This window comes from Phyllostomus discolor, chromosome 8 (genome assembly GCF_004126475.2).
Source record: "Phyllostomus discolor isolate MPI-MPIP mPhyDis1 chromosome 8, mPhyDis1.pri.v3, whole genome shotgun sequence".
Classification (NCBI taxonomy): domain Eukaryota; kingdom Metazoa; phylum Chordata; class Mammalia; order Chiroptera; family Phyllostomidae; genus Phyllostomus; species Phyllostomus discolor.
Genome location: NC_040910.2, coordinates 86,794,307 through 86,821,993, shown reverse-complemented (window position 1 = coordinate 86,821,993; position 27,687 = coordinate 86,794,307). Strand labels below are relative to the sequence as shown.

Here is a 27,687-nt window from a genome sequence, read left to right as displayed (position 1 = left end):
ATTCAGAGAGCATTTTGATGGTTGCCAGATGGGAAGGGATGTGGGAGAACGTGTGAGGAGGTGAGGGGATTAAAAAGTACAAATAGGTAGTTACAGAATAGCCATGGGGATGTAAAATATAGTATAGGAAATGGAGTAGCCAAAGAACTTATAAATATGACCCAAGGATATGAACAATGGTGTGTGGATTGCCTGAGGGAGAGCAGAGTGTTGGGTGGAGGGGGGCAAAGAAGGAAAAATTGGGACAATTGTAATATCATAATCAATAAAATGTAATAAAAATAAATTAATAAAATAATAAAATTATTTCTTACCACTATGACAAGTATACTGTGATAGCTTTAAAATGCAGTGTTTATGACACCGATTGGGTATATAAGAAAATAATAAGTTTTGGTGATTTGCCTATAGACCCTTGAATTGTAACAAAACACGTAAAACTTGGGACACTTTTCAAAATTGTATCTGAGATATTTATATTAAACCATTCACAATGGGATCATTTGGATTTACCACATTAATTGGCTATTTTTAGGGCAAAAATAGTTTTTAGCTTCAAATCCTTGTATTGTTCTAGTTGATACCATAACAATTAGAAATTGATTATATAATGTCTACTGGGTTCTTTAGATTCTCTCCCCAAAAGACAATAAAAACTTCAAGTTGAAGGAATGTTCTTTATACCTTCAGTGAAATGTCAATCCAATGTTTAATAACTTCTTGATGAAATCGTAAAGTAGGTGGCATCAGACAGACTCCTGGGTTTGAATTCTGGGTCTTTGTGACCTATAACTATGGAAGGTCAACTTGTCTAAATACCACTTCATTTACATGCCGGTATTAGACTTTTATTGTTGTATAACAAATTACCATACACAGCGACTTACGCAACAATACAAGTAGCAGCAACAACAATAACACCTCATCTAAATATGAGTGTAAAAGTATATTGTGTTGATTTTAAGGTGTTTATAGAGTCACCAGTTGAATAAATCATAACAGATACAGACATGGGAAATTAAGATCAATATATATGGATGGACCCACTGCTTTCCCTAGATCATTGCATCATAAAAAACATAAAATCAGGAATATATTTAAAAGTTATATGCAAGATATGTATTTTTTTATCAACTTGATAATTCAAAGTCTAACTGCAATTATTTATTTTAACAGGTTTCAAATTTCCTTTATAGTCACTAGGCAAAACATGAACTCTACAATTTGAAATCTGAAAAGTGATAGAAAAGGAAAATCAGTGAATTAAGAAAAATTTTAAAAAAAGCAACAGTGAATTACAAAAGGCAAAGACATTGCTGCTGTGTAATCACTGGACTTCCTGCCCCCTAAAATCAGCATTCTCTTACTTGGTATTTTAATCAAAAAGATAAGAAAATATCCAGAATATTAAAGTGCAGTGAAAGAAAGTGAAGCAACCTCTGAATCACCCTCAGAAGCAGAAACAATTCTGTAACAAATGCATTTTTTTTTTAAGTTCACTGTTGTATGAAATGTGGAATCTGGTGGCTGGTGCAGAGGCTGCAGGATCTGGCTTCCTTAGTCCCATTGTAGTAATATTACTGAGAAAAATCATGATGTAAGTTTCAAAAGTAACTTGTACAAATCTGAAATAAGGAGTATTCATGCTATAAAATGTTATCTTAAAACAGTCACAAGCTTAAAGAGCAACCTAGGGTATTTGGGACTTCAAGGCTCTTCCTGCGGGAGGAGCTTCCACTTCACTGATAGATGGACTTCCTCCTCAAAGTCTGCCTGCTCCTGCTCCTTGGAGAGCTCTAGGAAAACCTGACATGAAGGAAAAAGCGAAGAGAGAGGGAGTCACACTGCTTCCTGGAGTTCCAAGTGAGCACAAAGAATATGCAGATCATATACATTTATATCCATGGGGGATACAAGAATTTCTAAGACTGACCCACCTGCTCCAAGGTAGACTGTGAGAGGCTGTACTCCTCCAGGTCGAAGCTCTGTTTAACTGCAGAAGGATGGGTGTGTATTAGGGAACCATATATTTTTGGTCCAGAGAGTTGTACCAAGACATGTATAAGAAGTACATACTAGTAGATCTTAAATATAAAAGACAAGGTAACACACATTTTTGGACTAAATATGAGCATGCAAGTTTATGTTCCAGTCCCGTGACAGGATGGAAATACTTTTCCATTGTCTTAGGATGTTGGCAGAGGAACCACCATACTGGAAAACAACATAAGGGGTTCCAGACCACCTAAGTAGGTTAAGCTACGAGTGGTTTCCTCCATGCTGGAAAGCTACCAAGTGCCCCTCTCCATACACGCTCACTCTTCTCTACCCTGATCTCTGCTCCAGAGACTCCTTCTTGGGGTTCCACCAGCAGCGGCTCAGAAGAAGGGACAGAGGAGAGGGGAGGCAGGTCAAGGCCTTTATTCCTTCACTTTCTCTCTGACACCACCCATGTTGCTTAATTGAAAGTCACGCCTTCTCTCAAGGTGGCAAATTCTACATGATTCTGCATCCAGGTTTCAGTCACTGCTTCCTCTCTTAGTCCCGTCGGACCTAAGGATGGGGATACTTCTGCTGGTTTAGCCTCGGGTAATTGTACTGTTCCTTGGCAAATAGTCCCTTTATAAACAAAGCTTCTCTGAATTATCCTATTTTGAATTTCCAATCTGTTACCAGTCTGGATTATGACTAAGATCCCAAATATGCAGATACACAAGGGGAGGAAATAATGAGAGAAAAGGTAAGACTGAAAAGCAAAGTCATCAGATTGCTGGGGTGGGGTTGGCCCACAATTTGGAAACATGGGAGTGGGTCCTTGACTCGTGTCTGGAAACACGTAAGGAAAACATGCTATAGATGGCTGATGGCCCTGCACTTGCAGAGTCTGGAGAAGCAAAGAATCTGCGTGTTTCTCATAGAATGCAAAGTGGGAGGTATCCCTAGAGGATATCTCAGAAGGTTAAAGAGATTCCAAGAGGCCAGCAAGGTGTTCACAAGAGGCCAAGGGGAGGCAGCACCAGTCACTCCAGGAAGCTGTGGTCAGAGACTAAGTATGGGAGAGGAGAGAGTCTCTTCAAGGAACCCACAGAAGCACCCCACGAGAGAAGGGGAGTCAGGCCTGTTGCCATAGTACAGTGCTAATGAGCAAATCAAGTTTTGCTTCCATATTATCTCTTCTCCCCTCTCCTTGTACTCTGTCCTAGAGAGGGCAAAAACATCAGCTTATGAGTAGAGAATAGGCAGGAAGAGAGATAAGACTGACCATCCTACCTTTTTAGCTTTAAGTCTTCAAATATGAAGCAAGAAAAAGGCATGTGAGTCCCTAATTTTGCTGGAATTTACATTACACAAAGGTGATCTGACTGTATGCAAGAATGAGTCTATGTAGCAAGATAAAGGAATAATCACAGGACATGCATTTTGCTTCCAGGCTGGTTGGCCTAGCCCATAATTTCAATACATGTATTACAGCTGACAATGTAAGTATGGCCAATTTAACATTTGGAGAAAAAACTGCTAGCTTATGTTTCAATATTTTGTGCTTTGTGTCATCTCCACATAATGGGATAGGAAACTGATAATACACTGTTTTTCTTCCCTAAATCAGAACTTCAGTTTCAGTAAATTAATCACAGCAGAGGAAATCTGAAGAGGGAGAGAAGATTTTTGAAAGCAGAAACATTAGAAGGCTCTTAAGAAAAGGGTCCATTGTGAGACTTCTGGCCAAGGTGGAGGCATATGTAGACATGCTGTGCCTCCTCAAACAATCAAAAGAAGGACAACAACAATTTAAAAACAAAAAACAACCAGAACTGACAGAAAATCAAATTGTATGGAAGTCTGACAACCAAGGAGTTAAAGAAAACATATTCATCAAGACTAGTAGGAGGGGACCGACAGGGTCCTAGAACATACACAAGCCAACCCACATGGGAATCAGCACCAGAAGGGCACAATTTGCTTGTGGGAATTGGGGGAAGTGACTAAATCCAGCAAAGAGTGGAGCAAGTGCCATTGTTCCCTCTCAGACCCCTTCTCCATATACAGCATCACAAACCAGCGATGTGGGTTAACCTGCCCTGGGTTAATACCTAAGGCTCCACCCCTCAATATGTAACAGGCATGTCAAGACAAAAAAAAAAATGGCCCAAAAGAAAGAACAGATCAAAGCTCCAGAAAAAATATAACTAAGCAACAAAGAGACAGCCAACTTATCAGATGCGCAGTTCAAAACACTGGTAATTGGGATGCTCACAGAACTGGTTGAATTTGGTTGCAAATTAGATGAAAAAATGAAGGCTATGCTAAGTGACATAAAGGAAAATGTACAGGGAACCAATAGTGATGAGAAGGAAACTGGGACTCAGATCAATGGTGTGGACTGGAAGGAAGAAAGAAACATCCAACCAGAAAAGAATGAAGAAACAAGAATTCAAAAAAATGAGGAGGTTATGAGGAACCTCCAGGACATCTTTAAATGTTCCAACATCTGAATTATAGGGGTACCAGAAGGAGAAGAGGAAGAGCAACAAATCAAAAACTTATTTGAACAAACAATGAGGGAGAACTTCTCCAACCTGGCAAAAGAAATAAACTTCCAAGAAGTCCAGGAAGCTCAGAGAGTCCCAAAGAAGATGGACCCAAGGAGGAACACACCAAGGCACATTGTAATTACATTACCAAAGATTAAAAATAAGGTGAGAATCCTAGAAGCAGCAAGAGAAAAGGAGACAGTTACCTACAAAGGAGTTCCCATGAGACTGTCAGCTAATTTCTCAAAAGAGGCCTTACAGGTAAGAAGGGGCTGGAAAGAAGTATTCCAAGTCATGAAAGGCAAGGATCTACATCCAAGATTGCTCCATCCAGCAAAGCTTTCATTTAAAATGGAAGGGCAGATAAAATGCTTCTCAGATAAGGTCAAGGTAAAGGAGTTCATCATCACCAACCCCTTATTTTATGAAATCTTAAAGGGATTTATCTAAGAAAAATAATATAAAAAATATGAATAGTAAAATGACAGCAAACTCACAGTTATTAACAACCACACCTAAAACAAAAACAAAAGCAAACTAAGCAAACAACTAGAACAGGAACAGAACCACAGAAATGTAGATCACATGGAGGGTTATCAACAGGGGAGTGGGAGGGGAAGAGAGGGGGGAAGGTACAGAGAAAAATAGCATAAATGGTAGGTAGAAAATAGACAAGGGGAGGGTAAGAATAGTATAGGAAATGTAGAAACCAAAGAACTTATATGTATGACCCATGGACATGAACTAAATTGGGGGGGAATGTAGGTGGAAGGGGGTGTGCAGGGTGGAGGGGAGTGAAGGGGGGGAATGAGACAACTGTAATAGCATGATCAATAAAATATATTTTTTAAAAAGAAAAGGCTCCATTGTATTCTAGGGACGCAGCCTTCCTGCAACATCTCTCTCCCTGCTTCTCCTTTTTTATAAAACCCTTCCTATTGATCAGAGCTAGTTGTGGGACTCCTTCCCACTGGAATATTGCAAAATTGGTCAAAAGGCCAAAATAGTCAGTGTGGAAAATGGACCATACACCATAGAGTGAAGGTGATTGGCGAAATCGGAAAGAAAAAAGAAAACCTATGTAGGGTTATCACAAGCTTATCTCAAGGGGAAGAATCTCATGAAGAACTAGGATGCCTGGGACTTCCAATGACGAAGGATGACAGGCAAAGGAAGTACAAGTCACAAAAAGGGGAGGTGTTCAGCTTTTTATCAGGTTTCATACACTGGTGGCGTGACAGGCAAAAACTTAGTCCAGGTCAGCACAGTTTGCAAAAGTCCAAATCTTAGATCAGAATTTAAGAGCCTAGAAAAGAGTTACGACTTAGCCCAGTTCAATGGAGAGGTGCCTTCTTATCAGCATCTAATGCTATCAAAGACCACACAGCCACAAAACCAGGCATGTATCTTGCTGTTTGCATGAATTTGTGGGCACTCCTGTCCCAAATGCCAATAGTCTCTTCCCTTTAGGGCCTCACTCTCTTAGGGCAGAGTTTTTCAACTTTGGCACTAATGATATTTTAGTCCAGTCATTCTTTGTTGTGGGTGGGGGCTGACCTGTGCCTTGTGGGGTGTTTAGCATCATCCCTGGCTTTGACCTCTTAGATACCAGTTGCACTCCCCAACTGTTCCCCTAGTCATGGCAACCAAAATTGCCCCCAGATATTGCTAATTTGCCTCTGGTTGAGAACCACTGGATTAGAAGTCTTAATAATTTATTTGTGGTATAATATCACAATTTTACATTCACATACATATCCTACCAGCTTTACATAAGATCTAAATTTACCTGTTGCCCAGTGTCTGATCTCTAAACAGTCGCTCTTACCTATCTCTAACTTGAAGAAAGCCTGCGATAAGGGCCGCACGTCCTCGACAGGCAGCTTGTATACCATCAGGGAGGAGTACCTGGGAGGAAAGCAGCAAGGCTGAGCTCCAGGTTTCCAGAGCCCAGCCACTGACAGGCAGATGTCTAAACAGGAGTGACAGTCTGATGGGTGTGAAGTGATACTTCATGGTGGTATTAATTTGCACTTCTCTATAAGCGAACAGACAAAATTGAAATAGGCTCATAGATACAAAGATCATCTCGACAGGTGCCAGATTTGGGGGAAGATGGGGGAGCTGGGTGAAAAAGGCGAAGGGATTAAGAAGTACAGGTTGGCAGTTGTGAAACAGTCATGGGGATGTAAAGTGCAGTATAGGGAATGTAGTCAGTAATACTGTGATAACTAGGTATGGTGCCAGGTGGGTACTGGAAATACTGGGGGGACCACTTTGTGAAGTATATGATTATTTTACCACTTGCTGACACTTAAAACTAACAGAAAATAATACTGAATGTAAACTGTAATTGAAAAATAAAATTAAAAAATAATAAAATGATATCATGACTTTGGAAAAAATAAATAAAAAGGAGAAAAATGCTGCCAATAATTTGTTTGCATGTACACATCTGTATGGCATTGGAAACAGCCATAGGGTGAATGCTCTTTGATCAACAAGAAGTCACTAAATAGTTTACTAAAGCAGAACCATTGTAAGGCTCTTAAGAAAATGCTTCTTTGACTCTAGGCAGGAATGAGGGACAAATGGCAGGAAACCAATTGCGTGTGTGCCTTTGGAAGGGAAGAAGTGGGTTACTTACCATCCATCTTCTCTCTTAGTAAGAAGAGAATAGCATTTAACTAAAAAACACTAGGTTTGCTTCCTGGCTCCAGCACCAGTTACATGGCATTCTCACACCTACCTGAGTCTCAAGTGCCATTCGTTACTGATAATAATGAAAAGGCTAAGAGACACCATGCAGTGAGCTTCGACTCCTGCCCGGAACTGTGCATTGTACAGGTGATCGCATTTAATGGGGATGGTTCCACCCTCTAGAAAGAGCAATTGAAATGAACTAGGTACCAGCACATGTCAGTACCTGGCACATTCCCTGACAAGAATCAGCTTCCGAATCAGCACTTTGTTCTCTTATTTCCCTCCTGTGGGATCCCTTGGATTTGGGCCTTTCTCTAGCAATTGAAGTATTCACAATTACCATAGAGTTAAAAAAAAAAAAGAAGAAAGAGATGATAAAGTTTTTTATTTTTCATCACCATATAGAAAACAAAACAGAGACCAAGATGAAACAGAACACTGCCTGTTTACCTTTCCTGCCGAGCAGCCTGGGGGAAAAGCCTCAGAATTTCCGTGTGGAGGGGTTCCACGTGGGTGAGGCTCTTCACCTTCATCTCCAGCAGGTAATCTTTGCCAAATTTGCTCTTTAGGTGCTGGATGGAACCGATACACCTGGAGAGGGGTGGGGGGTGAGGAGAATGAAGTCCACCAAGAAAAGGGAGACAGGAATCTACAACTGGTGCTTTTCGGCCTCGGTAGGCGTCCGTAGGCAGGGCCAGGTGGAGCCGCAGCAGCCGCCCCTCCCGCTCCCCACAGTGATACTGTGTGCTGAGAAATGTCCTTTGTTCAGGGCATAACTGGGGGCCAAGCGTGGGCACCCACCTGAGCCTTCCGGACACCATGATGGCCACGCGGTCGCACACGGCCTCAGCCTCCGCCATGTAGTGGGTGGTCAGGAGGGCGCCCCTCTCCGTGTTTCTGATGGTAGCCCGGATTGCCTGCCTAGAGTTAGGTCAAGGGACATGTTAACTAGTGGGAATGCTAGGATAGTGTGAAAAAAAACTTTTAAAGAAATTACCATTGGCATGTATGGAACAATTTGTGAATCCAGATCAGACAAAGAAAGGATTTTTGCAGGGATTACAGGCATGGAAATAACCAAACTATGGTTTGGGCTGAACAGAGAGGATATTGGGTAAAAGTTTGTTTAGAAAAATGCTGGTTTTCAAGAATATGTATGAGAAGGCAGTAGGAAAAAAATAGAAAATGATAACATTTAAAAACATGATAATAATGACATATACTCTAAAGTACACAATAGCAGATTTCAGAATATTCCTAATGTAATTAAAGAATATATTTCACGTATGGAATTTTTTTCTGGCAGAATTATGTTTCAGGTGGTGTTGCAGAAAGCTTTAAAACTTAATATAGATCGATGTCATTGAGTATAAAAATGGGCCACGCATACCCAGATGACTAAAATGAGGACAAAATTCTCAGAGTATTGGTTTGATAGAATATCTTTTTATCCCCCATAAAAATCGGCAGTGATGTGCTTTCAGATTTTTTCCCCTTAATATTGTTTTTGCTGATAATGTCGATGTCTTTCACTTTGGGAGTAAAACAGTTCCACTTTAGGTTGGTCATAATGTCTCCTCACCACATCTGCTGCTGCCCCTCGGGGTCCATGCCCGTGGACGGCTCGTCCAGCAGCACCACCGAAGGGCTTCCCAGAATGCTCAGCGCGAAACACAGCTGGAACAAGAGCAACAGCGCATCTGGCTCTGATCTGTGGGCCGCCCAGAGTAACGCCGAGCCCTGCCCCTACCTTTCTCTTGATCCCCTCGGATAAGGCCCTCACGGGCTGCTTCTGCTGGTCCTGCAGCTTGAGCGCCTCCACCAACCTGCAAGAGACAGTGAGGCAACCCACATCACACCTGCATAATGGGGCAAATCAGAAGACTACAGTGCAGAATTTTTAAAAACACTATTCAGACTGATCATAAAATAGAAACTATATATGATTGTCTAAGCACTATGCCGTACACCTGAAACTAATATAAAATAATATATAAGGTCAACGGTAGTCAAAAAATAAAACATAAAAAATTTTCTAGGATACTTTATGAACCTTTCATGGTTTATAAACTTATATTTTCAAAGACTTCTTTTTGTATTAAGAATAATTGATAAACTTTTCCTCTTCAGGCTTAAAATGAGAGAACACAACACTGAACTGGGGTCTGGATAACCAAGTCCTCTCCCATAGCCATGACTCCTCAGTTAGAATTGCCCTTCCTTAATTTTGTGTGAAGCTATTACATCCCCCTAGTAGAGAACAGGTGTGTCTCCCCCAAGGTACCGTGTGATGGCGACTGTGGCGTCTGCTTTCCGGAGCCCTTTCACCGCAGCGAACACATCCAGGTGTTCCCTCACCGTCAGGTTGGACCACAGTGCATTTTCTTGAGGGCAGTACCCCAGGAACTTGGGGGCTTCCCCTCTGCTGCTCCCCTTCAAAATCACCTACACAAAGGTTCATTCTCACACTCTGTCCAAAATTGTGTGTGTGTGCATGTAGGTGTATATTTCAATGATGTGCTTCTCTTACACACACAAGGCTGCTGAGAGTATAAAGTCAGTAAGTCATCACTTAGCTCTGGGCAAAAAATGACGGAAACTCAATAAACCCAAAGGCAGATATCCCACATTGTTCCATCCCTCCATTATAGTTTAGGCTTTATAACCACGTCCATCACCCTGGCTGAATTCAAATTTGCTTGTTTTGTTGTCCATTGTTGGACTTCATTCGTTGATCCAAACATTCAAAGGAACAGATACTTGAAGACTCTGTTTCTCCAATGTTAACATAACTATTATTGTTTAATCTGTTTTACAAGTTTATTGTGAGGATTACAGAAGGTAGTTCTTTTCAGTCAGGGGCAATCCCCCTCCTGGGGAACATGTGGCAATGTCTGGAGACATTTCTGATTGTCTCAGTTGGGGTGCTAATGGGGTCTAGTGAGTAGAGAGAGGCTGGGGAAGCTGATACATATCCTACAATGAATGGGACAGTCCCTTGCAATAAAGAATGATCTGGTCCAAAATGGTACCAGTTCTGAGCTTGAGAAATCCTGAACTAAGCTAATAAATGAAAAGTCCTTAGCACTAGTCTGGCACATGGGAACCAACAAATACATGATAGCACTTCTTATTTTTATGAGCCAGATACTATCTAATAACAATAATAATAATAAATGTGTACCAGTGTTTACTACATTCCAGAATCCAAGCATTTTGTTTTGAATTACTTCATCCTTAGAAAGACCCATATGACTGAGGTGTTGGTTTTATCATCCCTGATTTACATGTGAGAAATCTAACATGTGCACAGATGCAGAAACTTGCAGATCACACAGTGTAAACCTGGGAGCTGAAATTGGGATTTACCATCAGAATCCAAACCCTTGACCTCCATATTGTATTGTCTGTCCTCAATACGAAAGAGAAGAACATAGTTAACCTGGCCTCATAGAGCTTTCAATCTAGTGAAACAGAAACAAAACATACATGTGAATGAATTGTAGCCTTTGCTTCATACTTTCAAGGAAATAAATGTGCTAAAGAATACCAGGGAGGATATAATTTAGCTCCTAGTGTAGTCAGGGATAAGGCTTTTGGTGAGGTAAATTTCAAGGTGCCGAGAAGGAGATAACCAAGCACAGGAAAAGCTGAAGGAGCGTTCTCTGGCCACAGGAAAAACAAACTCATAGGTCCTGCAGTGGGAAGACCACCACAGGCCAGTGTGAGCAGGGGGTGTGGCACAAAAGGTGTTCAGTGGAGCCCAGATCTTGCAGGGCCGTTTGTAACCATGGTAAAGATTTTGGATCAATTCTAACTCAAGGGTTATGAACAGGAATGGAACATGACCTCATTTGCATTTTTAGGGACTGCTGGCTGCTTGGTGAGGTAAGGGTGGAAATGGAGAAGACAATTTAGGAAACCCTTGTGGCAATCAACATCACAGTACAGCCTCTCTTCATGAATACTCCCTCCAACCTTGACCTTCTGTTAAATGTCAATAGCATCTCCCCTTCAAAATGGTAGTCCTTTGATCTCTGTCCGTTGTTTCGCCCAACATAGCCTGGACATACAACCAAGTGTCATTCATATACTATTCTAGTTTTGCTTTGGAATTTAGACAGTTACCAATTTTTCCTCTAACTTATGATCTCTATTTTCTGAGTAAATCCTGGATCTTGGCAGTTCAATTTGATAAGTTCTCAGGATGCATGAGTTCACAAAGCAAAGATCTCTGACCTCCAGTAAAGCTAATGCTTAACTTTACTTCCCAAAAGATTGCTTTTAGTGCCTCTGTTTTTCATTCAATAAAAATCCTACTGTAGATGACATGCTGCCCTTTTGAGCACATAACTTTTTTTTGAATTAAGGGGTGAAATTTGATGAATCCTCTTCATTCAATGCATAAATCACATTGACTAATACTGAAAGATCGCCTATGTCTGTGAAGATGGTCATCAGTATGTATAGTAAAACGTTTGATCCAGGCAGCCATGAATGACTGGATTTCTATGTGTGTTACTGACCTGTCCAGCAGTTGGTTTTGAGTCTCCAGTTATCATCTTAATAGTTGTGCTTTTACCAGCTCCATTGTGTCCTAACAGACCTATAACTTCACCTGAAAAAATAGGTATGCTAAGAATTATAACCACAAATAATCATAATAATAAAAACCAAATACTGTTTGAGGACTCACTGTGTATCAAGCTTCATGTCAAATGCACAATGTATATTAGTTCACTTATTCCTCACCCACAGACAAACCTGCATTTCACAGGTGAGGAAACCAAGGCATGAAGGGGATGCATACTTGCCCAAGGTCATGCAACCAGTAAGAAAGAGGCTGAGATGGAACTGAAACAAATTTTCATGGCCACACCTGTTGCATCACACTGACACTCTGACCAAATGTGTCATTTGTTAGGAAGAAAGAGGGAGCTGCTACATCCCGGTGACCTCCCATATATGCGGTTTTCCTCGTTGTGAAATTAATTTGACCTCTTAGAAAGCTCCTTCTTGGTATCAAAACTGCCTGTTTTTCAGTTCCTGTTTTTTGTTTGTTCCACAGAACAGATGTACTGTCATCTACGCAAAGAACAGATTGTTCTAACCGAGGCTTTTAAGCAGGGTGCATCAGTGGTATACTGCTGCTGAGTTGGCCGCCTTTCGTGTTTACCAATGAGTGGCCTCAGATTCAGATAGTATCATCCCCTTCAGAATACCTTATCTTCAGAGCTCAAGATCGCTCTGCTAATGGAACTACTTTTCCAACCTTTTTTAACACAGAAAGAGACATTTCTCGTGGCCACTTTTTTCTTCTTCTTGGCAAAGCAGTTCTTCTTTTTGCCAGCATATTCCTTTCGTAGACAACTGGCAACAATGACTGGTTTCTGGAGAGAAAAGTGAATAACCACAGGGTTTTATTTTCATCTTGAAATGAGTGGGTGCCCCACACTCCCCCACAGCCAAATCTTCCTTTATACAAACACGAATCCAACCCATTCCTTCAAAACTGCCATCGTAAAGCAAACCCTCCCAATCTGTATTCCTGCAGCATAGGGACATTGGCACTAAATCATCCATGTGATTCATGCTTGCCTTCCTCAGGAAACAGAAACAGGGACATTCACTGAACAATAGGTCTGTCAGACATACACTCATAGGCACACATGCAAGCATGTACACGCACACATCTCTGATGAACTCTCCTCTGAAGTGCTTTGCTCACTACATCTTTATGGGTTTTGTAATAGTTAGCCTTACCCACCGAACTTGGGACTGAAAAACTGTAATATGTACATGTGGTCTTTTGTCTCTGTTGGCATTGCACAGTTACCAAAATCAAGTAGTGAGCTATCTGTGTAAGGATGAAAGAAACTTAAAGTGCTTTTTTCAAAAACTCAGATGAGAAAGTTGCCCACTTTTTCTGAGAGGGTACTACTTGATGAAGAGAATTTTTAGGAGTCCCACCTCATCAGAGTCTGGGACAGTCACAGCGTTTGCTGTTCTTGTTCTTTCTATCTGAACATCTTCATCTTCTCCTTCAGGCTCTTCTGGGTTTGGAAGAACTTTACTGCTTTTTGGTGAAATCCTAAAATCAAGCCAGGTTTGCAGTTGAAACATTTGTAGCAGAAATAATAAACTTTCTGTAAACTTATCAATGATTTGCATAGATTATGTAACTGAGCACAACATAATCTTGCTTTTTCTGCTCTACACCCCGTGCCTTGCAATCAGCCTAGTTTTCCAATGATTCAAATGATACAACTTTACATCATCCTTGCTTTTTGTCTAAGTTTAATTCTTGTTGAACTTTTTTTTAACATTAAAGTGGTACTCACACCCTGATAAAAGATTTTAGGGCAGGGTTGATAAAGGAATCTAGAAACTATAATTTTGACAGATATTTTGGAATTCTGAAAGCTTTGTGAGAACAATGTCAACACATTTGGAATCACCAGTTTCTGGTCATTGTCATTTCTTAGGAACATGTGTCAAAATCACCCTTTCCAGACTGCTACCAATCCTTTCATCATCCCTGCCATTGATTCCTGCTGATTCCTGCCTTTCTCTCTCAGGCCATCCCAAATTGCTGCTGTTAGCAGATTTTCTAAAACATGGCTGCCATCTTGTCACTCTCCTGCTCTAACACCTACAATTAAACTTGAACTTATTCATATTTTGTGAGGTAAACAAGGTTTTCAAAACACATCTGTGTGTTTCCTATTATGTAATTTGTAAAACCTGCCCTGTGGTTCCCTATTCCAAGACCCTCCAATATCTAGCTTCATTTTAATTTTCCATCAACCTCCAACACAAGGAAGGCTTGAAATTCATTCCAGTTGCCTTCTTGAACCCATAGGATAATGGCATTTATTCTAAGTTTTGTCCTTTTTTTCCAGACTACTCTTCCTTCTTGGATTGGCTACACATATCCAATTGCTTTTATATACTTAGCCATTATTTCTAAGTACCCCCTCTCATATGTTACTTTCTTCTAGTATGTCAGTGGAATTACTGGCTGCCTTAATTTTTCAGTGTCTTATGTGTGCTAATGGGGCTTCTCTCGCTAGACTGCAAGCTCATTAAAGTACCAACAATTATAATTTTGTATACTACACAGTCCCTTAAAAACAATCCTGTACAGTACTTTTTACTAAAGTAATTTAAGCCTATTAAAATGTCTTTAACAATAAATATTAAAATAAAACATAAAATTCTATTTGAATTCTTTCAACCTGAATACAGGATCCTTTCTCATTGATTTCTTCCTAGACTTTGCCTCCAGACATCGTAGAATGAAAAGCAAAACAAAAAGTTGAAGGTAAGGCTAGAGGGAGGAAAGACAATCAAAATTAGCATTACCATGAAAACAACAATTTCAATATTAGAATTGACTTAAGGAATTTAATCATATGTAAAAATAGATTTGATAACATTTTCATAAGATTGAAAAATTGTATTTATTACCCTATGAGGTTCTCAGAATTCACTTCACTGCTCTTTAGAGAAACCACGACAGAAATAGTAGGTTGACACTACTCTATTCACATCTTTGAGAGTTTGTGCTTCACACTGTGTCAGATGGTCATTATAAAGCTAGTGGTCCAGAATTTAAAGCTCCTGGTGTGTGTGTGTCCAAATGCTTAAAGTGCCAAATTTTTATGCATCAAAATTAAATTTTTAACTTCATATAAACGTGTCCCCTCATGTAAGAACATTTAAATGGAAATGTTGTCTTACTATTAGTGGTGCCAAAAATACAGAATAATGCTGTGAAGTTCCTAAATAATCCATAGAGTCAGGAGAAATCTGTAAAATGAGAAAAAAGTGTGTTTAGAGAACCTCCATCTGTTCAGGAATCTCAACTCAGTTAAGATAAATTAATGTCCATTACAAGATGTTGCCAGCCTTCTGTGTAATTCTTGCTTGTACATCAGGTAAGAGTCAATTTCTGACTGTGCAGTGTGTCTTCCTTGATTCTAATGTTACTTGGTGACCTGTTAACCTGTGCTTGGCTATCAGCTCCAGTGCTTTCATATTTTACGCTGTGACTTAGCAGGATTCACCTTGCTAGGAGAACTTGGATGGTGTTGGCAGGACTCATCTAAGCCATGGGTGGGATTTACTCTAAGACAACCCTCTGCCCTAACTTTACATTTCTTTCTCTCTGTATCTGTGCTCCTTCCTTCTCTTCTTTTCCCACAGCCCTAGAATAATTGCATTGCTCTGTCCATTGCTACACGCATTCAGGAAAAATCACAACAACCTGTCATGTTGAAGACAAAGCTCTTCACTTGGTGTTCCCCACGCATACACTTAAGTGCATGGTTTCCATTAGATTTATAATACGTTTTGAAACATGCCCCAGTTTTTTAGTGAATTAAAAGTACAGGCCCAATTTTGTTTCTTCTTTTTAAAAGATTTCATTTATTTACCTTCGGAGAGGGGAAAAGAGGGAGAAGTAGAGGGAGAGAAACATCAATGTGTGTTTGCCTCTCAAGCGCCTTCTACTGGGGACCCAGCCCATAACCCAGACATATGCCCTGACTGGGAATTGAACCAGTGACCATTTGATTTACAGGCTAGCACTTAACCCACTGAGCCACACCAGCCAGGGCTCAATTTTGTTTCTTGAACTATATTTCTCAAGATGTGTTTTTTTTTTCTGAGCAAGTTTAAACAGATGTAGTAAATCTCTAACCATCACAACCATCCAACATCAAAAAAAGATGATTTTTTCCATTATTGGATGACTTGCGAGGATCCCGACCTCATTTCTAGTGATATTTTTTCCTAAATGTTTTAGTCGCCCATTTCCAATATCTGTACCACATCCAACATCAGTTTCAGGCCTCCCTGCCTTTTGCCCTGTCTGCCACTACATTTTATGTTTTCAGCTTCTTTCCTCTGTAATTTGGAGTTGGTGAACCTCCAAACCACTAATCCCACTGCTTGTCACTCTCCATAAACTCCTTCATTTCCTTCGCTTGTTTATTTCCTAGCTTAGAATCCTTGGTGCACTGTTATAATCCTTCTTTATACAGAGCCACCCTCTTCCACATCCTTTTCGTTGTCAGATTCATCTTGCAAGTTGATTGAACGCAGCCCTCCACTTGCCCTGAGCTGTACCTAAGAAACAGACTGTGATATCAAACATTCAACTTAGCTGACTTCACTTGAAAAACAGGGCCGGGCATCCTTTAGCACTGCCTGTCAGTTCTACTGACCTACTCTCTGAAATAACACTTTATATCTCTTGTTCTTTCCTCAAAATCCCAACACCTCTCTTCACTTCATTTTCAGTTGATAATTTCACTTCTACCCCTAAAAAAGTACAATCAGTCAGAAGAGAATCATTGCATATTTTTACCAACAAAGCTATTTGTATTCACGCACTCTGACCACAATCTTGACACGTAGATGGAATGTTCCTACCTGTATGGATGTTAATGCCTCTGCTTGTATACTGGGTGCCATTTTTTCTCAGTTCAAGGACTTGGCATCTTTGGTACTCCAAATTCCTTTCCAGGAGAAATTTCTCTCATATTACCATAGTGTCTCCTTTCTTAAACAAAAATCTATCCTCTTCATTCGTCTACTCATCCATCTCTCTGCTACTCTTTTTAGCAAAACTTCTAGAAATATGTGTTCATAGCAACCGTACTACTTCTGGATCTCACAGTCTCTACTATGCCCACTCTTATCAGGCTTTTGTATTCACTCTCTTACTGAAGTATATCTTGTTAATATCACTGGTGACTTCCATGTAGTCAAATCCAATGGTGTCTTCTGAATTGTCATCTTTCTAGACCTCTCATTTGTTGGTTGAATCATTCCCTCCTTTTGAAGCATTCTTTATTGCCATCTGACACCCATGCTTAAGGAGAGTTCCTGAGAAGAGATTCTGGCACACAAGAGCCCCTCATTTTTTCTTCTACCTCACAGGATCCTTTTCAATTTGATTTGGTGGTTCCTCCTCTTCCCAATCTTTAAATTTTGGAGTTCAAGGCCAGATCCATGGGCTGTCTTTTCATCCTAACTATACTTACTCTGCAGGTTATATTATCCAGTTCCATGGTTTTAAATATCACAGATATGCTAGCAAATCTAAAACACTTAGCTTTAGTCTCAAACTCCACAAAATCCTACATAACAAATTTCAGACTCACGTATCTAACTGGCTGCTTGATATTTCCCATTGCTTGTCTATGAGGAGTCTTAAACTTAACATGTCCAAAATAACAGAAAAAGGGCATCTCATCTGCCTCTCGGTAGGGTCTTTGTTCCCAGGAGTGAGGGTTTTTATGAGAACTATAAAATTCTACTATGGTGGAGTTGCCTTTCACCTTCCTAAACCAAGGCTGGCTTTCCTATTGAATGAGAGCATGATTCTAGCCGGAGGTAAGTCAACTGGCTTTCAGAAGACAGAGACCTCAAACTTCATACAGGTAAAGACTCTAGCTGCATTTCTACACTATTCCCGGCTGTCTTCAATGGCCACTCACCCATTACATGACCTTAGGACAATAATGACATTCTTACCTCTGAAAAAAGGAATAGACAGCCAATCAGTGTGAATGGCGGTATGAATATGGTGCAGAGAAACAGCCATAGGAATCCATATTCACTCATATCAGTAACAACTATCAGGAAGATGGTGACCTAAAATAAAAACACAGGATAGTTTCACTAAACTGCGACGATCTGAATTTTGCATGTTTTTCAAGAGACTGGAAATTCATCTTGTAAATGTTCTTATTTTCATTTTCCATCTCACCCCCCAAGACAGTACTGCCATCTTAGTTTTTATTTCTGAAACACAGGATTGCATCACAATTCTGAATTGGATGGAGCATGAAACTTTTAAGACACAACAGGGCTTCTTAAATTCAATGTACATACAAATCAGCGGGAGTCCTTGTTAAATTCAGATTCTAACAAAGGGTCTATTTATTACACATTCCTCTGCATTTTTCATTTCCCAGTAGGTCAAAGACACCTTTTTAAGTTTCTGGCTTACCAGCTCTTCATTTTCATAGCTACACAGTACTTCTTTGAATGGATGTGCAAGAATTCAACAATTTCACCTTTAGAAATGATGTTTTAATTTCTCTTCTGCTATAAATGATGGTCTATATGAATTTTTGTATATGAACACTTTTAGTGTTTAAGGAGAGATTCTGAGGAGTACTGTTACAGTTTAAAATGTATGTGCATTTAAATTTTCAGTAGTTACGAATGCATTATTGTTTAAAAGATGGTGACAGTCTATTCTCCCAGAGACCACGAGTTAGATGACACATGAAGCCATTGCACTGAGACAGGATGTTATAAGGACTGCAGGTGTCTTTGTTTCACTGTTGATATTAGGTAAAGAAATGTATAATTTCCCCACATAATATGATAATGGTTTTTGATGATTTGCCTTTCTTGTATTTGTATTTTCTTTTTACTGGGCATTTTTAAAAGGAATTGTATGGTGTTTTCTTAACTCAGTTTTTTTCTTCTTTAGTTGGACAGCTGCTAATACTGAGGCATCAGTGCATTCTGAAGTAAATCACACCTGACTCTTTATTATTGTTATCCTTTTAATTTACTTCTGGGTTCGCTTGGCCATCTCTTTATCTAGGGAGCTGTCCTTGATTTTTCTGCCTAAATTTGTCAATGATTTTATTTTTTATTCTATCTTTCTCAGTATTTGTTATTAAAGTTATGCTTGCTTTACAAAAGAACTGTAAAAACTTTGTGGATTTTTCTATATAAATATGCCATACCAAAGTTATATGATATTCACACATGTTTAACAGAATCCAGTGGTCCCTACTTATGCTTTTATAATAATTTTTTCTTGACTTCTTTATTTTGACTTATTCCTTGGTTGAATGAATTTCATCTTTAAGTGGTTGATCTTTTTTCCAGCTTTCCTGGGATATAATTGAGACATAATGTTGTGTAAGTTTAAGATGTACAATGTGGTGACTTGCAAGCACACTGTAAACTGAGTCTCATTGTTTACAGGAGGTCAGAGTAGAGAGAGGGAGGCCAGTTACAGAGCTGCTGCAGGGTTCCAGGGCAGAGATGCTGACTGCTTAGACAATGGCTGAGGCAGTGACATTGAGACACATCAAACAGACTTGAGAAATGTTGAATCTAAAGGACATGCAAATGGATTGAACAGGAGGAGAGACAAAGAGATAGGGATCAAAGATAAATTGAGATTTCTGGTATGAGTAAATTATCTGCATAGATTATACCGTAATGAAGTCATTTATTAAGAGACAAAGAAGACTAGGATTGAGGAAAGGATTTTATTTTACATATGTGATCATTGAGGTGTTTTTTTAAATACTCAAGTGAAATTGTAAGTGAACCATTAGAGGGAGATGTCTGTAGCCCTGGGGACAGGTTAGACCTGGAGACATGTTTGAGGTCATAGTTTATAAATGGTGTACACCCTCATTTATAGACTATTTTATATATGTCTGTGATTATCTTAGAGTAATTTGAATTTTCTAGATAGTAACATTAATTTACCATTCTGCTTAATATTAAGATTAAAGTATATGTTCTTAAAAATCATGTGAAGTGGCTTAAAAACAAAAGAATACTGCTGTATGCATACTTACAATTAAGAAGAAAAATGACCAGAGGCCACTATTTTTCCTCCCATTGCGAAAAATGAATGATATCACATATGTGAAGAAAATAAGAGATAAGACATATCCAATATTACACAGGATCTGAAAAGAGAATATTAAGGTTGGATGAGGTCATTGCTATCTAGGAAAGCATTCCTACTTCAACCTCAGCTTTCCAAACTGGGCTATAGCAAAAGTGAGGTGAAGTTCTTGGGTTAAGATTAATAATGTTTCAACATTCATTAAAATCATGAAATAAAACCATTTAATAATTTTTGCCACTTACCTGAACTAACAGGTTCTGAATTATAAATATGATGTTATCTGGGTTAAAGACGTAATCCATTATTTGCATGACCAGGAGGATCAAGAAGAACAGGGGAATATCTACCAGCGCCTGCCCAAACCAGTACGCAGAAGGGAAGAGGCCTGAGATCCATAGCTGGGAGTGAGCTTTCTTCTGATTAAAAATACATAAATAAAAAATAGAAGAGTCATCAAAAGGTCTTGAATAGTTGAGGCTGAGAAATTACAAATATGCAGTCACAAACATCCTCTCTATGTCCCTTCTATATATTATGCTGATTTAGTAAATGAGACTCACTTGCCATACTCCTGCTTCTGGGGCACAAATCATGTTGTAACCCCCACAACGACTTCATTATCTGAAAGGAAAATGCACTAACCAAACTAGCTGACATCCCATCACACAACGACTGGGCATCGCCTCCATGAGGAGATAACCTGTTCTTTCCCTTTGACACCATCAAGACTTGTAAACTGTTCAAATATTCAAAAGACATGGATTTACAATTTCCCTTAAGACAAATAAATTGCATGTTGAATGTAAATAGTGCATTTATAATGGGTCTCTTATTCAGAGCCTAAGAAATGACCACCTAACTAGTCAATCTCACTGCAAACTCTAGGCTGGTGTAAGAAGTCTTCTGTTGAAATGTGACACTCATCATCTGGCAGTAAACCACACTTCTCATTACCACGTGTGAAAACTAGTGAGGGGATTTTGTCCTGTGATCCATGACAAGTCATGTTTTGTTGCAGTGTTTGTCTTAACCTAAGGTCTTCAAATATAACTTGGACTTCCCTAACAGTAAAGCACAAAATCAATTAAAATTTTAAATCTCACATTGAGTTTCTATAAAGAGATGAATTAAGGAAAAGGTTGGAATGCCGATAACTATTCTGGAAAGGAGAGTGCATCTGGGAGGAAGCCGGAAAGAGAATGATAGTGAGGACACATTAGAGAACTGAGGTATCCTAGTCATTAATTTGTTTGTGTGCCTGGCTCTGTGTGGGTCACAGAGCTCTTGTGGAGCTTAAGCTGTCGGGGGAGGGGCCATACAGACAATAAGCAAATAAATACAACAATAGCTATCTAATTAAACATGCTAGAACTAAAAATTAGAAAAGTAAAGTTGAAATTGTGAAGAAGGTTCAGGGTCATATGAGAGCCTTTACAAAGGAAATGAATTGTAGTGTGGAATTGGGGTGGGAAGGGGGTCCTGGGGAAGAGTTGAGTTAGGGTCTCAGCAATGAGTAGGAGTTACCCATGTGGTGGGTTGGGAGCATTGCAGGCCAAGAGAACAGGAGGAGAGAAGGCTGGGCAATGGGTAGAGCTGATGTTTTGGGGAAACTGGAAAGAAGATGGGAAAGTCGGGTGTGATTATCAAGATAATGGTGGCATCAGACTGAAATGGAAGGACACACCTGGGTCCAGGTCACACCTAGCTTTTCAGGCTACACGAGTATTTCATTTTTGGCTGTAGTTTGACGAGGGACCACTGAAGGGATTTAGGCAGGTAGTTAACAAGGTCAGGTTTATGTTTTTAAGATATTGCTCTGTTACACTGTGTGGAAAATGGATAAGGAGAAGACAGAAGAGGATCCATGGAGAGCAGTCAGGGATGCTGCTGTGCTCATCTGGGACAGAGACGACAGTGTCTGTGACGGGGGGTGCAGGAGAGGAATATGGAAAGACTCTACACCTGTATGAGAAGAAAATTTCATGACTTCACCATTAGCTAGCTATGGAGGTAGGGAGAGAGCAGTTGCAATGTCAATGCCAGTTAAATTTGTATTTTAGATAAAGACCGTTTTTTTTTGGTATAAATATGTCCCAAATTTATACTGGAAAAAGTATTCATTGTTTAACTGATATCAAAGTTTAACTTGGTATTTGTAATTTTCTTTGCTTAATCTGACAACCACTACAGGAATAGGTCCTAGATTTTGGTCAAAATGAAAAGAAGTAAAAGGTAATCCAATAGTTATGCAGATGAGTAACAATGGAATAGGTAGAATTTAGAGAAAAATATTCCTGCTGTGATGATGTTTATTCTTAGAGAGGAGGATGCAACAAACAAATGAAAAAAGACTCAGATAGCAACAAGCACGATGCATAGATTTTTAAAAAATGAGCCCCTGTGGCACAGAAGGGGAACCTATTTTAGACTGGGTAAGCAGAAGGGGGATCTCTGTTTAAATGCTGTTTGTGCTGAGGTCTGCATGACCAGAAGAAGCCAGCTGTGCAAAGAACAGGAGGGAGAACATTGCAGCCAGGAGGAAATGGCTAAGACAAAAGCACAGAGATGGGAAGGATATTGGTGTGTTCCAGAACAGAGAGAGCTTGGGGGTGGTGGAGGAGGAGGCTGCAGGGAGGAAAGGTTGAGACACTGGAGACAGACCGTGCCGATTCTGCCAAAGCAAGGAATCAGGATTTCATTCTAGATGAAAGAAAATTATTCAATTTAATTTAACTAAAATTAAATTCTAGCAAAAAGAAGTTACTGGAGGCTATTGGGCAAGGTAATGGGGTGACCTGATTACATATTTTTGAAAGCTTGTGCTGGCTGTACATATGGCAGGGATTGTAAATAAGGGGGTCGACAGCTACTGCAGAGGTTTAGGCAAGGAATGATGATGAGGGAGACAAGGATGGAGATGGTAGAGATGGAAACAAGAGGACAAATTTGATACATTCAAGGTAGAGCTTAAAGAAATCATTGAGGGATTGGGCAAGAGAAGAAAGAGAAAGAGAGGGAGAGGGAGAGGGAGAGAGAAAGAAGAAAGAAAGAAAGAAAGAAAGAAAGAAAGAAAGAAAGAAAGAAAGAAAGAAAGAAAGAAAGAAAGAAAGAAGGAAGGAAGGAAGGAAGGAAGGAAGGAAGGAAGGAAGGAAGGAAGGAGGGAGGGAGGGAGGGAGGGAGGGAGGGAGGGAGGGAGGGAGGGAGGGAAGGAAGGAAGGAAGGAAGGAAGGAAGGGAGAGAGAAAGAAAACTTTGAATTTTTGTGCTAGAGTAGAAGTGACTGTAGCTGGTAGCACCATTCACTGAGATGGAAAAGTTGGGGGATGAGCAGATTTAGCCAGGAAAATCACAGGTTTTCTCTCAGTCCTGTTTTAACTGCCCACTAGGCATCTCTACACACATGTGTGTTATATAGACTGTTGTATATGTGGAAGTTCAAGAATTCTGGAAGTAGCTGAAATGGACCCTAAGACTAAACCCTGGACATTTGGACATCATCCAGTGACATGTATGGAAAACTTACTACATGCCAAATAGTGTTCTAAGTAATTCACAGTTATTATTTCACCCCTGAGTGATTAAGCAACTTTCAGATGTTTATACAGCTTGACAGTGGAAGAGTCAAAGTTTGAACCAGGCAGGTTGACTCCAGAAAAATACAAGGAAGGGGGGGGTAACAAGTAGTAGAAAGAAAATGGTGAATATATAGTTTGCTAAAACTGAAAGAAGAAAAGTATTTTGTGTTTGTCCTGGGAGAAACATAGCAAAGGGCCTTTCTGTCACATAGAAGTCTCATGGAGAGGCAGAAGAACTCTGTTACGGGCTTCTTGAATTTTTATAAAAGCATCACAAATATGAAGCTTCAAAGACATAGTCTTTTTCAACAGTAAGTCAAAGAGCTGTGGCGAGTTGGTGAGGTCTATTTAACTCAATAACTTTCCCACATGCAGGAAGTAGAAAGCATCCCTGAGAGAGGGAAGGCCCGTGGGAAGTGTCTAGAAATAAAGTGATATACAGAATAAAAGTGCCATTTTCTGTTAGATAATATTCCCTATGCTGTTCTTTTGGAGGTCTCATTTGTTTAAGAAAATTTTGTTTGTTTCTTTTGTTTAAGAAAAATAGTATTTTCTTTTTTAAAAATTTATATTTGCCAACTTTAAAAAAAATTCTCACCTGGGGATGTTTTCTTCATTGCTCATAGAAAGAGAGGTAGGGAGAGAGAGAGAAACATCAAAGTGAGAGAGAAGCATTGGTTGGTTGCCTCCCACATGCACCCAGACCAGGTATCCCATGAGTCTGGACTGGGGATCAAACCTGCAACCTAGGTCTATGCCCTAACTGGGAATCAAACCCACAACCCTTGGGTTATGGGAGGACACTCCAATCAACTGAGCTATACCAGCCAGGGCATATTTACCAACCTTTTATGATAATGCTTGATTGTTCATTGTTTTAGGCACATAAATTAGGTGTACCATCACCTACACATAGATTCAACATCATGAGATGGGGAAAAGTTCTCTGGGTATTAAGGACATGTAAAGGCTTGTTAACTCATCTTACTTTATAGTCACCGATGCTGCTCATGGCAATGTAGGGGGTCAAACAGGTTGCCAGAGGTATCCAGAAGAAGAAACTACTTGGGGACCCAAATTCCTGGGCCTGAAAATCATGCAGAACATATGAGTTGATATCAATTGGGTATACAGTTCATTCATACTTTCTTAACTAAACCACTCAAATAAATAAATCAATCTGACCACCCAAAATACTCATACTTCCCAAGGTTCTATTTGCAACTTCTTTGCCACATTTATTTTCAATCATGAGTTGCAACAGCTTGGAAACTTTGCCATGCATCCTGATTTACTTGTGAAGAAGCAAACTCCACCAGGTTGTGTGAACTGGTTAAGGTCTCGCAGTTGATAACCAGTAAAGCAAAAAACTTCTGCTCTCTGACTTTATGATATCATTTAGGCTGATGTTTTCATGGGCAATAGAGTTTATGGACTGTCAGTGCTACTCTCGGAAATTGCTGCCAAAGCAGTTCATTTCAAGACTGATGAAGAATTGTTCTTCTGGCTCAACATAATGCATAAGTAGCAAGTTCAAGTGCCTTTGGGCACCTGGTAGATGATACATGAGTGAGTAGGGGGGATGTTAGGAAATAAAAGTGAAGGGCCTTGGAGAAAAATGATCAGCACACACTCCACATAAGGGCATTGAATTTAAAAAATTTCAAAATCCTGTCCAGGTGAAAGAGGGCCTTGGGTTTTGCTAGAAGCTTTGATTTGTTCCATGATCAGTTGCCTACCATACTGCAAGCATCTGTATCAGGAGGTCTGCTATTAGAGTTTTGGGATCATTTTACTTGTCTCTTCTCTTAGCCCCTCTTGAATCTTAGTGTCCCTCTGAACTCTTACAGCCTATAAACTGCCTGAGTAAAGATACAAATTGGGGAATGAGTTCCTGTCAGGGGAATGAAAGGCACCAAGGACCGCATCACCCACTTGATGTCTACCTCTGGTCATCCTTACTGATTTTCCAGATTTGAAAGATGTCTAGGGATGCCAGATGCACAGTTAGTCTCAACACCCAGCCCCGTATAAACAACTTGGTTTATAAACAACATATTATGTCCATGTTAGATCATACCCACCCACAGCTCTGTGGTGCTCCCCTGGAGGGATTCACAGAGAGACCCTTGATATCAACGGGGTAGTTTGGTCAGGTGACTACATGCGTGAGTGGCAGGTGGGAACACTTCAGGACTCTCTGACAGATGGTTAAAGGCACTGAGTGGGGTCAGAAACTACAGCAAGCTCTGTGCTCTAGGATCATGGAGGATGTGTGTGCAGAATTGTAGGAGGACACCAGGAGCTGGGTGGGAACACCAACAGGAGTAATTTAAAGAGAATTTCTATATGCATGAACACGAGGTCAACTGGGCTGGTGGGTAGCAAATATTTTGTAGATTATACAACTGTTTAAAGAAAAGAACTCAGGTCAGATCATGTGCTCGTTCTAGAAAGCTGTCTATTGTTGGTGATCCTGATAACTGACAGGTTTCTTTGAATAGAGCAGCTAATGAAACGTACCAGCACCTCTACGCACTGCAAGCTTCCTCAGCTTAATAATAACAATACTCAAAGTCTTGTTAAGATATATAAATAGAATAATACATGTAAACCACCTGGTAAATATTCTTAATATTTGAAGTTAACTTGAGGCCTCCCATAAGTAGGGGACAACTGTTTCTGCCCTGGAGACTTCAGAAGTTAGGAGGACTGCTGAGTGCAGCTTGAGAGGACAGAGGTCTTATGTGCTTAGAAAGAAGATGGGGCAACCCACATGGCACCCCAGATCTCAGTAGCTTCCAAACAGTGTGCAAGGGGCATTCAACAGCTCTTAGCACTCTTTCTGAGGAAGCACAGAGGTGAAAGCAAGGGTAAAAGTGGTTCAACTGCCTGGATGAGGGCACATCCAATAATGAAAACTGAAGAAAGCTTGATAGTGTGGGCTTCTCTGCAGGAATTCTGCATGGAATGGGTCTTCACCTACAGAGGGGGCTGGGGTCAAAACTAAACGCTGCCCAAAACAATCACACAGGGCACCGAGGCTCTGGCGACCACCTAAGGAGAAGGTACTAGTAGCGGATGAAGCTAGAGAAAGCAGGGATGTCTCCATAGCACCCCTTCTTTCCATCTTGGTCTCTTCATCCCCCTTTCTGCTCCCAGCCCCAAGAGCATGTTACTTGGAAGGGAGAAGAAAGGGCAGATATTCCAGAGCAAAGTCATGCTCTCCTTTCTACTCCAAGATGTGAAACTATAAAGAAGAATGAAAGAGCAAAGCACATCACCACCACCCACCCCAGCCCATGTCCTTTAGGGCACAAATTGACCCTGCAGGGTTTGGATTGGACAGGAAATTGAAGCTTTGGACAGCACTGGAATGGTTCTTTTTATTTTTTTAAAGTTTCATACTTTTTTTAAAAAAATATTTATTTATTTATTTATTTATTTATTTATTTATAGAGAGGGAAGGGAGGGAGGGAGAGAGAGAGAGAAACATCAATGTGCAGTTGCTGGGGGTCATGGCCTGCAACCCAGGTATGTACCCTGACTGGGAATCGAACCTGTGACACTTTGGTTCGCAGCCCACGCTGGAATGGTTCTTAATAACAAAAGGTACCAGGGAGCTATAGGATAGGCCCAAGGTGTCATTAAAGAGGGTGAAGGGAAAGTCAACACAGTGAGATGAAAGAGATGAGTTGAAGACATGGATTTGCACCCTCCTCCCTGCCCACCATGGAGATTCTGACTCAGAGGATCTAACCAGGCCTGGAAAATTATATTTTAAACAAGAACTGCTTTGAGTTCTAATTCAGCCAGTTCTCTGATCTCCTCAGAGCTGAATGTTCTTTATCAATTTCTTTTTTTGAGAGAGAGAAAGAAACATCAATTTGTTATTCCTCCTGTTTATGCATTTATTGGTTGATTCTTTTATGTGCCCTGACTGGTGATTGAGCCCACAGCCTTGGCCTATCAGGATGGTGCTCCAACCAACTGAGCTACCCGGCCAGAGCCTGAGTGTTCTTTAATGGAAACGTAATGCATTCCCAAGAAAAGTAATATTAGTAGCAATAATGATAATAAATGCATTTTATCAAGTGCTTATGGTTTTCTGTGTTTATGTGTTTTATTGTTCACGTTTACAATAACTTTTTTCCTGTATTTTGTTTTGTGGATTAGTGAACCAAGGACTACAG

General features: G+C 40.1%; 1 protein-coding gene across 1 annotated transcript in view; it reads right to left on the bottom strand.

Moving 5' to 3' along the window:
* Positions 1–831: 831 nt before the first annotated feature.
* Positions 832–27,687, bottom strand: part of ABCA9 (ATP binding cassette subfamily A member 9) — a 55,368-nt gene continuing 28,512 nt past the window's right edge. Inside the window, exons 24-40 of the mRNA XM_036033443.1 lie at positions 24,483–24,581; positions 20,163–20,336; positions 19,865–19,978; positions 17,781–17,900; positions 14,979–15,047; positions 14,474–14,565; positions 13,206–13,326; positions 12,508–12,625; positions 11,762–11,853; positions 9,520–9,680; positions 8,986–9,061; positions 8,818–8,912; positions 8,037–8,156; positions 7,686–7,826; positions 6,361–6,440; positions 1,938–1,993; positions 832–1,806 (exon numbers count right to left, since the gene is read on the bottom strand). Coding sequence (XP_035889336.1) covers positions 1,708–1,806; positions 1,938–1,993; positions 6,361–6,440; positions 7,686–7,826; positions 8,037–8,156; positions 8,818–8,912; positions 8,986–9,061; positions 9,520–9,680; positions 11,762–11,853; positions 12,508–12,625; positions 13,206–13,326; positions 14,474–14,565; positions 14,979–15,047; positions 17,781–17,900; positions 19,865–19,978; positions 20,163–20,336; positions 24,483–24,581 — 1,827 coding nt within the window. The 3' untranslated portion in view covers positions 832–1,707. The remainder of the gene's footprint in view (positions 1,807–1,937; positions 1,994–6,360; positions 6,441–7,685; positions 7,827–8,036; positions 8,157–8,817; positions 8,913–8,985; positions 9,062–9,519; positions 9,681–11,761; positions 11,854–12,507; positions 12,626–13,205; positions 13,327–14,473; positions 14,566–14,978; positions 15,048–17,780; positions 17,901–19,864; positions 19,979–20,162; positions 20,337–24,482; positions 24,582–27,687) is intronic.